This window comes from Megalobrama amblycephala, linkage group LG22 (assembly GCF_018812025.1).
Source record: "Megalobrama amblycephala isolate DHTTF-2021 linkage group LG22, ASM1881202v1, whole genome shotgun sequence".
Classification (NCBI taxonomy): Eukaryota; Metazoa; Chordata; class Actinopteri; order Cypriniformes; family Xenocyprididae; genus Megalobrama; species Megalobrama amblycephala.
The window spans coordinates 6,995,393-7,009,901 of record NC_063065.1 but is presented as its reverse complement, the minus strand read 5'-3'; the positions used below and the strand labels follow the sequence as shown (position 1 = coordinate 7,009,901).

Genomic DNA, 14,509 nt, shown 5'->3' with positions numbered 1-14,509 from the left:
CTGATTTATCTTGCTGTTTTGTGTCAGCAGGGAAGCTGGCATGAGGTTATTTTGTGGTCTTAGCTGGTTTAAGCTGGCCTCCTAACCTGGTCAAGATGGTTTTCAGCTGGTTTAGGTGGTCATCTAGTTGAAAAGTGCCTAAAAACTCATTACAACCAGACCAGTTTGGCCAGTGACCATATAAAAACAGCAAACCACAATAGTCTGGTTTAAGATGTTTTTTTCCCACAAGGTTAGATACTCTGTACATTTTCTTTCTTTATGAAATTAAATCTGAACATATAAAACATATCTGTATCTTTTGCAGATAAATCCCACTATAGGCCACTAACTGCAAAGATTCAAAAATCAATAGTTGCCCAAATTGTTTGGGTTTTTGTTTTTCCCTTTAGCTTATTGTGATCCCTGCAGTGATCCCTAGTTTTAGCACCACTTATTCCCAGCCTAAATAGAAGCATCTTCACAAGAGGACGGGTCGTCCTTGTGTGTTTCCGCTCACTCAGGTTCCTTCTGATACACACTTCACTAGTCTGACCGCAGTCTCCCTGTAAAGCTCACACACGAATGGGGATGTGATTTTAAAATTTCATCGACATCCCACCTCAGATACATGACATGATTTAGTGATGTGCAGCGGGACGGACCGCCTGTTGAAATGTGAGCACTGCTTCTGTCAAACCGCTCATATCTCTCACACATATATGTGCTGGTTTGATGCACTCAATAAAACTCCTATGATAGAAGTCTTGATATATGGAGCTTGGGCCAATAAAAAACGGAAGGATTTAATTTTAGGACTTTGAGACGTTATCTGGTTTGGCATTAGTCTTATTTAAGCTTCAACAGTGCTAAAGGCCCATTTGATTTATTTTTCTTCTCCCAAAGAAAAACTAAACACTAAATAGCAATAAAATATAATATAACATTTTTATGGTCACACTTTAGATTTGGGTCCAATTCCCACTATTAACTATGACTTTTGCCTCAATAAACTCTTAATTACTGCTTATTAATTGTTATTAAAGTTTAGGTATAGGGTATATGGGATGTAGAATATAGTCATGCAGAATAAAGAATTAATATGTGCTTTATAAGTACTAATAAACAGCCAATATCCTAGGAATATGCATGCTATAAGCAACTAGTTAATAATGAGAATTGGACCCTAAACTAAAATGTTACCAATTTTATATATACAGGTGCTGGTCATATAATTAGAATATCATGAAAAAGTTCATTTTTTTTATTGTAAATTATTTTTAAAAATGAAACTTTCATATATTCTAGATTCCCTACATGTAAAGTAAAACATTTCAAAAGTTTTTTTTTTTTTTTTTTAATTTGTTGATTAGAGCGTACAGCTCATGAAAGTCCAAAATCCAGTATCTCAAAATATTAGAATATTTCCTAAGATCAATCAAAAAATGGATTTTCAAAACAGAAAAGTTCAAGTTCTTTAAAGTATGTTCATTTGTACACTCAATACTTGGTCGGCAGCACATATTACAGCAAATGACTTGCTCCTAGCACAAATTACAGCATCAGTGAAGTGTGGCATGGAAGTGATCAGCCTGTGGCACTGCTGAGGCACTATTGAGCCTTCAGATCATCTGTATATTGTTGGATCGACTGTTTCTCATCTTTCTCTTGAAAATATCCATAGATTCAGGGGTCAGGCATGTTGGCTGGCCAATAAAGCACAGTAATATCATGGTCAGCAAACCACTTGGAAGTGGTTTTTGCACTGTGGGCAGGTGCTAAAGTCCTGCTGGAAAAGGAAATCAGCATCTCCATAAAGCTTGTCAGCAGATGGAAGCATAAAGTGCTCCAAAATCTCCTGGAAGATGGCTGCATTGACTTTGCACTTGATAAAACACAATGGACCAACACCAGCAGATGTCACGGCCCCCCAAATCATTACTAACTTCAGAAACGTCACACTAGACTTCAAGCAGCTTGGATTCTGTGCCTCTCCAGTCTTCCTTCAGACTCTGGGACCATGATTTCAACATGAAATGCAAAATGTACTTTTATCTGAAAAGAGGACTTTCGACCACTGTTCACTGTCCAGTTCTTTTTCTCCTTAGCCCAGGTAAGAAGCTTCTGATGTTGTTTCTGTTTCAGAAGTGGCTTGGTAGTCCTTTTCCTCAAGATGTCTGAGTGTGGTGACTCTTGATGCGCTGACTCCGGCTTCATTTGACTCATTGTGAAGCTCTCCCAAGTGTTTGAATCGGCTTTACTTGACAGTATTCTCAAGCTTGCGGTCATCCCTGTTGCTTGTGCACCTTTGCCTACCCAATTTCTTCCTTCCAGTCAACTTTGCATTTAATATGCTTTGATACATCACTCTGTAAACAGCCACCACATTCAGTAATGACCATCTGTGACTTACTCTCTTTGTGGAGGGTGTCAATGATTGTCTCCTGGACCATTGCCAAGTCAGCAGTCTTCCCCATTAGTGTGGTTTCAAAGAACAAGAGATACCCGGAATTTATACTGTAGGGATGGTCATTTAATGAAACTCAAATGTAAATATTCTAATATTTTGAGATACTGGATTTTGGACTTTCATTAGCTGTACACTCTAATCAACAAATAAAAAAAAAAAAATAAAAAAACTTTTGAACTTTTTACTTTCCATGTAGGGAATCGAGTATAAATGAAAGTTTCATTTTTAAAAAAAAATAATTTACAATAAAAAAATGAACTTTTTCACGATATTCTAATTATATGACCAGCACCTGTAATATATATATTGCAGATTTCATGTTGCTAATGTGAAGTGATATTTTGAGATAAAAGACTAATTTTAGATATTTAGTTTTGGTCAAATTAAATGAAATAAGTGATATAAAATAATTTATATAAGAGCTTATGAAATGATTAAACATACAGAAAAATGTCTGCATAATGGTTATTTTAAATAACCATGTGCTTAAATGTTAATGTAAATTGTCCCTAAATTATTTTTAATCTTCTTTGACCTTCTTTGTACACAAAAAATATTGAAATTCAGTATTTAATTCTAACAAAGGTTTTGTTGCCATACATTTTGGCACCAGAAGAAATCCTTTTTGTGTATAGTAGCCGTGAATATGAATTTTTGAAAAAAGGGAAACTAATGCTTACTCTCTTAGTTTCCCCTTTTCAAAAATTCATATTCAGAGCTATAATGCACATAAACTGTCATTTGCTCTAGCGACGCAGCAGTAGTGCTTATTGCTCCACTCGAGCTCATTAAAATTCTGCTTTCAAATTAGTTTTTAAGCACGTGTATTTTATTGAATGAAATCTCATATAAAGTTCACAGTGCCGCTTTAATGGAATTATGCATTACAGAACCAGCAGACGTCCTTCGGGACATTAACAGGATGTACCCTGAGAAAAGGTACTAATTTGAAAGCAGATGAAGATTGTAATTCACAGATGTTCTGTAAAGGTTGGTCAGGTGACTTTTATTCCCTCATACTCCTTGATAATTAAAATTTGGAGTGTTGAGGGATATTACCGAACGGTTGTAAATCGTATACGTTTACAGATTGTAAATATGTCAATTTGGCATTTGGCATTAGTGCATTGATTCATTAAATAATCAAAAGAGTGATCCAAGACTGTGTAACAGAGCCATTTGTCACTCACTGATCCAGTTCAGCAGTAATTGCCCAGCTCTGTCATATATGTCCATGTTCAGCTGCGATGGGAATTGACAGTGGGACAGGTAGAAATGGCTCCAGGCATATTTAGACCTGTCTGCATGATTGTTCTGCCATCATCGTATGCATCTCCTTCAATTACCCGTACTAAGGAGGAGTATATCTGATGGTGGTGTAATTTAGTGGTTAAAGATCTAGCTTTTAAGACCCAGGAGGGGGGATTCACAAACTGTCATCTCATACCATTAAACAAGGCTTTTAACCCTGAGCTGTTGTAGAGGGAATCATCCTTGCACTCTTATGGCCAAAAATACTGGCATATTTCTCCAGTATTTCATCAACACATGTATTTCCTTGGTGCAGTGAACCAAAAACACACAAATAGTGGTCTGGACAATATTATTGACCGCCTTTGGTCTATAACTGCTTTTAAACACTTCCAACAGACACCCAAGACATTCATACACCTCTGTTCAAGCAGTTTCTTCATTCTTCTTCTGCAAAATGCTTCAGATTTAAAGGCTTCCACCTTTTGACTGCTGTCTTCGGGTCTCTTCATTTGTATTCAATGGGATGTAGGTCTGGATTTATTGCTTGCCATTTTAGAAAATGCCAATGAAATGTTTTCAGCCATTACAAGATGCTTGCTTTAAATTTGGAGATTTGTGATGCTGGATGACCTAAAGCATGATGCAATCTGTGGATGTTTTCTACTTTTTCTATGCTGATGGGTAATTCTGTGGAATGAATTCAAAAATCAATGAGAGCACTCTTTTATTGGTAGCTGAAAGCATGAGGAATATTTGCCTACATATTTAATAATCAGACATGTAAAAGGCAAAGGATGTGTTGAGGACCCTACAGTTCTGCAGATATGGAAACTTCTGTAAAAGTGCAAGAGGTGTCATTTTTGCCAATGATTGTGGAGAAAAAATACAGTAAAAAAACTAATGGAAAGTGGCTTACCACTTTGGGAGTTCATTTGATTTATATATATGTCACCTTTAAGTTGATTCGTTTTTTTCTGACTAATGGCATCAGGTAAAGTTTGAGAACTGATAATTCCAGTTGGAATGAACTTTGGCAGTCAGAAAGCATTAGTTTCACACTCTTTATATAACCAAAATGCTTTCCATCTGATTATTATTTTCAGAAATTGAGCTCACAGGAATAAGATAACGATCTTAGTTTATGTAAATGCATATAAGACGCACCACAAAACTGGCTGGTTTTTGAAGTTCTTGCAGTTTTGCCTCTGAAAGATGAATTAATCCACAAGGCTTAATGACCCTAGACGGAGAAATATTGACTGTGGCTCCAGTGTAACTGGGAGAAAATTAGCCGCCACTGAGAGACCCAATTCTCATCTATATTTATATTGGCGTTCAATGAAAAATGTTACCTGAGCAAGAAATACAGATAGTTCTTCATTCCCGAGCAGTCAAATAAACACAGGAACGGAATATTATGGATGGAATATTATGAAACAACGATTCTGCCCTTGACTGAGATATAAAGTTGCAGAAATGTTATTGAATAGAAGATTAATTTAATCTCTTTTCAGCTCTAATAAGCTCAAGCTTTAGGAACTGAATCAGTTTCATAGCTGTTGATGCAGGCTAGATGGAGTTATTAATAATTACTGATTTTTAGGAAGAAATAATCACGCCAAAGGTTGCATGACCGCTGCTGCTTCTGATTGCTGGAAAAAGCTGTCCGGCGCCGTTCGCGTTTTCCCGTTCAGCGCCACGTCCTTAACCCTGTAAAACCCAAATATAGAAAAAAAAGAGCAACATTTTTTTTGACCTCTCAGATATTGTTTTAGGAGGCCTCTGATGTAGAAATTAAAGATTTTTCTAATTTTTTACTTTTTAGTAAGTTTTTAGGGAAATGTTGTAATATTGCAACGTTGGGCCTAGATAGGAGCAGAATTTCTGTATTTGTACTCACTTTGTCTGAACAGATATACAGAGCATTTAAGCATTAATTTGCAGGGTTGATTGCTTACATAGCCCCATAACAGTATATATCATGAGTAATAATCACACAACAATCATATATTTTATGAATAAGCATTTATTAATAAAAATATCGAAAAAAATTGTATTTATAAAATTTTTTCTTCTATCACTTTCAATGTGGTTTGAATGAAGTCTGTGTTTTACAGTGATAGTCCCTAAGACTGTCCCTAAGTTCTTTTCATTTGAGAAGCACAGGCGAACCTTGCACTTGCTACAGTGTATTTGTGTATCCATTATTGCAGTGTCTACAGCGTCCTCTCTTCTTTACTGGGAAATGTGCAATCATGTCGTTGCGTACATCCAGTGGGGGTATTCCGATGACATCTTGGCATTCTGAAATGGAAAAAGTAAAAAAATTAATGAGTGAATGATACAAATGGGTCTTATATTGTAGTAGATAAACCGAAAGAATACAGGGTGGTAGACCATGTGTTGAGGGTAGAGATCTAAGTATATTATCCATCAAAGTATTATAATTTCAATGCAAATGCTAATCAAAATTCCACTACTACATTCAAACAAAGGAACACATGCATCCCCCCAGAGCACTTACAGGTTTATGTTCAAGACCATTCACACCTGTCCCTGAACAATGCAAAAGGCATCCCCCCAAAATCATTCAGAGCTCCTAATGCTATAAACTGCTACTTGGCCAACACTCAAAAAAAAAAAAAAAATCTCAGGATCATTTAGAAGTTAAAAAACAAATAAACTACATAGATACAGGGAGTTCCACTGCTCTGGATGATGGAGTTTTAAATCCCACATACAGTTTATTCCTGTGATTAATTATGGTCTAAACTAAACTAAGTACAAATTTAACAGAAAAGAACATTTAGAACTTAGTTACAATGAATCTAACAGTTTAAATTTCAATTTGTGACCATGTGAGAAGTGCAGTGTCCTTATGTAACATGTAGGAGCACAGGCTATTTTGACTACCACTCTGGCCCAACGTTGTAGAATTACAACATGGACTTAACAAGCTCTAAATCAAAATTGATTAATGTTTTCCAAAATAACTAAATATATCGGTGTTCTAGACATTGTAATAAACACAAAAAAAAAATATGTAAGGAAATTTACTTACTTGAATCTTGACAAATCCAGTCATGTAAAAAAAGGAGATGAGCTTGACGCGAAGTCTGCAGGTAGAGTAATTTCATTGCCAGATGACCGGACCTATAAACACTTATTCTATCCAATAGCATTTTGAGGACAAACCATAGAACCCATTAACTATGTAAATGTGGTCTTGAGAGAAAAAAACATTTGCAAGCCTTTTTTAAAAATTGTTGAAAGTGATGTCGTAATTCTGCAACAGTGGGCTTTACAGGGTTAAATTAGTAAATGCATTTGCGCCAGTTAGTGCGCCCATGGGCGTGCTGGTCTAAAAAAGAGGTGTGTTTAGGCGCATTGCTATTTTAAGGAGCTGAAAATAGACTGCGCCATAGACCAACTCAAACCTGGTCTAAAGTCTAAAGTCAATGGCGCAATATTTTTTTGTTAGAGCGCGTTGGTAGAAACTGCACCTCGGGGCGCGTCCACAGTGCGCGTTGACTTTGCTTATTACACACAGGGACGCGCATCACACAAACATGCCAAATATTAAAAACAAAAGGATTACAGTGTAAAAAAATATTATTGTGTAGGCTACATAAATATAAAAATGTAAAAATGTAAGCCGTTCTTCTGATGCCAGAAGACGAGGACACAATCACTGCTAATTCATCCCACGCCTTCTTCACCTCGGGAAGCTTTGGTGGATTCCTGCTTTAACTTCGCGCACGAGCAGATCGGTTTCTTCGCTTGAAAAGCGTTCAGCTTTTCCGCCAACAAATTCCGCCATGTAAATAGCAATCCGCCATGGCGCGAGCGCATCTCGCTCTTAAAGGGAATGGGAGATGACACTCTGATTGGTTTATTGAACGTTACGCCCATTACTCATTAAGAGAATAGGGACAACCCATTTCAAAAATGCGCCCCGGCGCACGGACCGTTTTTCCGTCGTTAAAATAGCAAAAGTGGATTTGGACACGCCCTGAGAGCGCCTGCGCCGTGCGCTTTACACTTTGCGTTTAGATCGTTAAAATAGGGCCCATAGTGTTTGTGCTCTTGAGAGCGTCTTTCTGTTTACAATGTGTTTTTGCAGCCTTGAGCTGTGCAGTCAATCACAAACGTATCTGTTGATTACTTGAATGCAGTGGCCAATCAGACGTGTTTACGTTAGAATCCACTCACCGCTAAAAACGGTGTCCAGTTTTTTTTGTCCAGTGCTGAGTTCTCCACGCTCGCAAATCCTCTCGTTAACTTATAACAAAGTGTAGACATTATGTAGACATTCATTGTGCAGTCAGCTTCCTTCATTATAGCATAACTTTGTGAGATTGAGATGAGATTTTTAGTGATTATAAAGGGAGCACTGTTTGTGCGCTTTCTAGGCGATACAGAATTTGAATAAAACTTGTTTTGCTGCATTAGGTTGCATTGGCTGCCATGCCAAATCAAGCGTACAGTATGCATGCTTTTCTGTTCAAATTATAGTGGTTTGTGAACGTAGCTGCTTTAATAACAAATCATTTATCAGGAGCGTTTATCCTGGGATGTGTATGTTGTTGCTAGGAGACATGTAACTTGAAACCATTTCATGACTTTGTATTTAAATGTGTTTGTAAAGAGGAAGTGCATCTCCATAGTCTTCTTGTTAGGGGCATGTAGTGGTAAGCAAACTAGATATCCATGGGTATAACTTTATATTTGCCACATTGTTTCGAAGTTATGCCAATGAAGTATTTATTACTTTTGTACATCAGTTCTGATCACAAAGACTACAGGTGTTTTTGAGTTTTCCACCACAGTTTATAATTGTGGCATCCTCTAAATGGCACAAACTCAAAACAAACTGTGGTTGGTCACATTACATTTAGGTCAGACGATCCGTCTCTTTCTGTCCAAGTGGGTGGTTCTTTATGCAGTCCAGTGGCTGATAAAAGGAGCATGATAAACTGGGTTGGTTATTCTGGGGCTGATTAGATGCGGTGACAGGCGAATGAGGGCAGAATGCAATCTCCAAAAACTTTTTTTATTTGCGGTGATAAATAGTTAAAGAGAGGGGATTTTTATGCTCCAAAATGCCCTTTGAATGCCCCCTTTTTTTAGGCATTCAGCTGTTTACCTGATGCAATTCTTGATCAGATGAGTATTATTTTGATAGTGTTCAGTCACACATGCACCTGGAGCTGATAATGTCACTGATGCCTGAAATTAACTTTGTTATATGAGTCATATTTATGGGCATTTCCTTTCAGGAAGGCAAGGAAGTGGATTGAGCAACAAAATAATAAAGTGTAAGCATAAATAGAAATTTAACCGGGCTTTTGCAGATGAGAATGTATGAAAATACCTGCCTGGTGTTTTTATTTCAGTGCATTAACAACCTGAAAACATGGTAGATTGTACATGATAACCTCTGAGATAACTCGTAAAATCTTCAAGATTTCAAGAAAAAGATCAGATTGAATTTTTTCCAAGTTCAAATGAAAAAGAAAAACTCATCTCAGGACTCTTCTATACTGTTACATTCCACGTATGTTTTGTATTTTGACATATCATACATCAATAAAATAGCAGTTTATGATGTCCTACAGGTGTCAGCACAGGATTCAGCTGTATCCACTTTTTTTCATCATACACATAACCAACAGTTTACCTGACCTCATCTGACCCATTAATGCACATGTACATTTATACTATGAAATAACTGACATATGTCCCATGAGAATACTATTAATGTTAATGTAAAATAAACAACTGTGAAAGGCCCCATCAATGAACAGGTCTGATAAATAACATGACCTCCAGCAATCTCTTTCTTAGTTGGTCATTTTTCTACTTTAATACAAGAAATATTCAAGCTTCTGGGTTTCCTGATTCAGGAATGCAAGAAGCAGGGACAAATGGATCTGTATGCCTGCTGCAAATCCATCGACAGAATAATTTGAGCGGAGCGGGAGGGGCTGAGCGCTCTCACACAAAGGGGAAAGCAACAAGAATCTGCAGCAGCCTCACATAGTTGTTCTCTACAAAAAAAAATGAAGCCGAAGAAGAGAGAAGAGGTGAAAGATGAGAGAAAAAACTCAATCTGATCTGTTCAAACGGCTTCACTGGCAAACAAATCAACCTGAGGATCCTGCAGAAACTACGCCGTGAACGAGATCGACATAGGGTGTATTTATCTTAATGAGCTTTGTTGGATCACAACTTGGTAATGTACAAATCTTTTCTTTTTTCCTTTTATTTATTTATATATAGTTTTCATTTGCACGGACTAGCAATGATAAAGAATATTAAAGCTTAATGAATTCATTGGGATTTTGCTAACGCTTTACAATTAGGCTCCATTTGTTAACAATGAAAGATACTTCTAAATCATTTATTAATCTTAGTTAATATATTAATGTCAACATTTACTAATACATTATTAATATTAAAAGTTGTATCTGTTTGTAGTACTTAAGGAAATCGAGTTAACATGAACTAACAACTTATTTTTATTAACTATCATTAAAAAAGATGAATAAATACTCTGATAGCACGCGCACATCTCGGAGACGTCTATTTGATGTGTGCGTTTACATCTGGAAGATGCATTTTTAAGAGTGTTTGCTCATCTGCAATACATCTATATTTCCTGTCAGAAAATGTCTTTAAGATGTTTATGATTTAGAATGTATGTAAAACTGACATCTTAAAGACGTCTGTCAGATGTTTGCAAACAGCAGATGCTTTCCAGATGAAGTGATCTTTAACGGACATCTTGCATGTGCTATAGTTAATGTTAGTTAATGCATTATCTAATGGGACCTTATTGTAAATTGTTACCGGGACTTTTTATTGCTGGTTTGATTCATGTGATCATCATCATCAATCACAGGATCATGTTTCCACATTGAGACAAAGAGTTTAACAGCACTATGGAGGAGATGTCCGCATCCAATCAGGAGGCAATAAACAAAGACTCTCTGATGGATGATGCCAAGAGACGCAGCAGCCGGAGGAGACTCAAAATGACTTTAACCCACAACGCTAAGGATGTTACAACCTCGTTTGTTCTTAGAACAAAAGTCCATGGGCTGAAACACGCATTCTCCCCACACAAATCTAAAATCCAGCGCTTGTTTTGGCTCCTGGCCCTCTTTGTTTGCCTGGGGCTCCTCTTCACGTGGTCGTGGAATCGAATCCTGTATCTTCTTTCCTACCCAGCCGTGACCAAGATCTACATGGTTTGGACTCGCAACATGACGTTTCCGGCTGTTACGTTCTGCAACCAGAACCTCTTCCGCCTGTCCAGCCTCACCAAAGCAGACGTCTACCACAGCGGCTACTGGATGGACATCATGCACCTGAACCACACGGTCAACCGACAGAGCGTTTCTGTGCTCAAACACAGTCGACACGGTGAGAGGTTGCTGAATCTTCTCGACTTCTCCAACTACAGCCCGCCTCCTGACCACCAACTCAACACCACGGAGATGATTGACAGGTTGGGCCACCAATTAGAAGACATGCTGCTGGAATGCAGGTTCCGGGGTGAAAACTGCACTTACAAGAACTTCAGCCCTGTATGTAAACTTCACGGTCATGCAATTTCAGACACTAGTTGTCCACACTTGAGATGCCACATTTGTATTTAACATCCATTGCTCAGGATAAGGCAGCAAAGCAAGTCACAGTTGTAATTAAGCACAGCTCTTAAAGCTATTATTAGACTACCTGAATAAATCTAGCTGAGGGGTTTTGTTGGTTTTCTAAGAATGCCTAGTTGCATGTACTGGGAAGAGTGCAGGAAAGGTGTTTAAATGGATTAGAAATAAGAGTGATTCCCATTTTAACAGCTTAGAGTCTATCAGAAGAGATCGCAAAACCATTTCCACTTCATTGTGTTTTTGTGTGTGTGTGCGGATGGCTAAATCTCACAAAAAAACATGTCTAGGTTACATGAAAAAGGGGTAAAAATGTTTTTAAATTATTTTATATAATTATATTTATATTTTGCATAAACATATTAAATATTATGTGCTTGTCAAATCGATTAATCGATTAATCTAACAAATGTTTGTTTATATGATGTGTATGTGTGTATATATAATATATATACACACACACACAAACATACACACATATATGCTGTCAAATGATTAATCGCGTCCAAAAAATGTGTTTACTGTGTATGTTTATGTATACATAAATATACACATATGTATACATTTAACAAAATATATTATATTTATATATAAAATATTTATACACCTATATATACATGTAAATATTTCTTAAATATATACGTGTGTGTGTGTGTTTATATATACATTATATATGTACACACACACATATTATATAAACACAAAATTTTATGTTACACGCGATTAATCGTGATTAATCGGTTTGACAGCCCTATATATATATAAATGAAGTGAAATTTTCTTTTGAGTTATATGTAATTCCCATTATTCTCAATGGCAGTTTTCAGCAGATTCCCATTATTGTAGAGTTATTTTATTATTTACTTATTCTAAATAATAAAATAATTTATTATTTACTTATTCTACTGTAAATGCTGTAAAAATATTTTTAAAAAATAAGCATGAATTAACATAATAAACACTGCCATTTTGTATAAATAATATTGGTAAATGTTTCTTATATGAAAGTGGTAGGAAAAATACAGTATAAAAATTAAATAGCATAAAAGAAAACAATATATTATCAGAAATTTATTTTACAATTTTAATTATTTATTTTATGATATAGTATAATATATATTTTTTATTATTTATTATTATAATTTTTTTTTTTTTTTTTTTTTTTTTTTTGCATTACAGAAATGAAAATGAGTTTTGATTTTGGGGTAAAATATGAGCCACACATGCTCATGACAGGATTTGTTTTCTCGTGTATGTTTTCATAAGTAAATTGTTGACTTCCAATCATTTATTTACAGATTTGCCGGCTGCCTTTGTCATCAGCGTCCACTCTTTTCTTTTGTAGAAACGTGTGGCAGGTTTAGAGGACTGTTAACAAAAACCCCGAGGCGAAAAATCTCAGTAACATCTACTGGCACAGAAACTGCTCGCTGACAAATTTCTGGGTAGAAGGCGCATGAATTATTAAAAAGCTCTGGGTGCTTTGCACAGATGTGCTTAAAACCTGCCTCCAGCTAAACTCCATTGCTCAGTATCTTGATCCTCTTTTTCTCCATTATCAGATAGAAAACCAATCTATCTCTTATAATCCTAAAATCCCTTCCAGTGTTTAAGCATATGAAATTGTATGCTAGAATCTGATGTGAAATCAACATGACTGCTTTCCATGAATCTGCGCTCACTTGCAGATTACATATGCACAAAGCTCTGAATCATCAGTCTAAATGAGTTCTCGCCTGGTGTTGCGCGCTTCCCTTCAGAATGAATGAAGTTAATTACTTGGGAAACAGGGAGAGAGAGAGAGGCTTCAACTATTGTTGGAAAACAATGTGCTCATTCGGTGTGTTTTGGTAAACCGTGAACTCGGCATGGCAAACACAAATCCTCTGTGATGCGTCGACATGCTGAGAACAACGTTTAATTTTAGCTCGAAGCGCTTTCGTGTTAATTGAGATTTTGAGACAATCAATCATAACCTCACATCTCACTCTTCAGATGCTTGATAAGAATGTGGGAACATAGCGATTTTAGCTGTGATAGTGTCAGAATGATTCGTTTGATTGTACGTGTCCCTTTTTTAAGGTCAAGTGAACAATTTTGTGGCACTGAACAAAATTGCAAAGATGAATAGATTTTAACATCATCTTGCCTTTGCAAAACACTGCCAGGGTGCTTTTTGGGAGGTTGTCAGGGTGTAGGTTGCTAAGGTATGCAGTTGCTAAGGTATTCTGAGTCATTTTTGAATGTTTGTTTGTGTGCAGTTGCTCCGGTGTTTTGGGAGGTTGTCAGGGTGTTGCTATGCAGTTGCTCCGGTGTTTGGGGGGTTGGCAGGGTGTTGCTATGCAGTTGCTAGGGTATTCTGAGTCCTTTTAGAATGTTTGTGTGCAGGTGCTCCGGTGTTCTGGGAGGTTGTCAGGGTGTTGCTTAGCAGTTGCTAAGGTATTCTGAGTCATTTTAGAATGTTTGTGTGCAGTTGCTCCGGTGTTCTGGGAGGTTGTCAGGGTGTTGCTTAGCAGTTGCTAAGGTATTCTGAGTCCTTTTAGAATGTTTGTGTGCAGGTGCTCCGGTGTTCTGGGAGGTTGTCAGGGTGTTGCTTAGCAGTTGCTAAGGTATTCTGAGTCATTTTAGAATGTTTGTGTGCAGTTGCTCCGGTGTTCTGGGGGTTGTCAGGGTGTTGTTATGCAGTTGCTAAGGTATTCTGAGTCATTTTTGAATTTGTTTGTGTGCAGTTGCTCCCATGTTCTGGGAGGTTGTCAGGGTGTTGCTATGCAATTGCTAAGGTATTTGGAGTCATTTTTGAATGTTTGTGTGCAGTTGCTCCAGTGTTCTGGGGGTTGTCAGGGTGTTGCTATGCATTTGCTAAAGTGTTCTGAGTTATTTTTTAATGTTTGTGTGCAGTTGCTCCGGTGTTCTGGGAAGTTGTTAGGGTGTTACTATGCAGTTTCTAAAGTATTCTGAGTCATTTTAGAATGTGAAGTTCCCCCTTTGTTTGTTGTTAGGGTGTTGCTATGCAGTTGCTAAGATGTTCTGAGAAATATAGCATGTTTGTTTTGTTACTAGGGTGTTGCTATGCAGTTGCAAAGGTATTCTGAATAGTTTAGTGTTTGTATGGACTTGCCAGGGGGTTCTGTGA

At 37.0% G+C, this 14,509-nt stretch overlaps 1 protein-coding gene across 6 annotated transcripts in view; it reads left to right on the top strand.

The window, feature by feature from the left end:
* Positions 1-14,509, top strand: part of asic1c (acid-sensing (proton-gated) ion channel 1c) — a 107,873-nt gene that overhangs the window by 71,565 nt on the left and 21,799 nt on the right. For 2 of the 6 annotated variants that reach the window (XM_048175449.1, XM_048175452.1), the window contains exons 1-2: positions 9,331-9,938; positions 10,608-11,295. The exons of 2 other annotated variants lie outside the window; for them this stretch is intronic. In XM_048175449.1, the coding sequence (XP_048031406.1) occupies positions 10,648-11,295 (648 nt within the window). In that variant the 5' untranslated portion in view covers positions 9,331-9,938; positions 10,608-10,647. Of the gene's footprint in view, positions 1-9,329; positions 9,939-10,233; positions 11,296-14,509 lie in introns of those variants that run through there. 2 more of the 6 variants (XM_048175447.1, XM_048175448.1) reach the window with 2 other exon arrangements.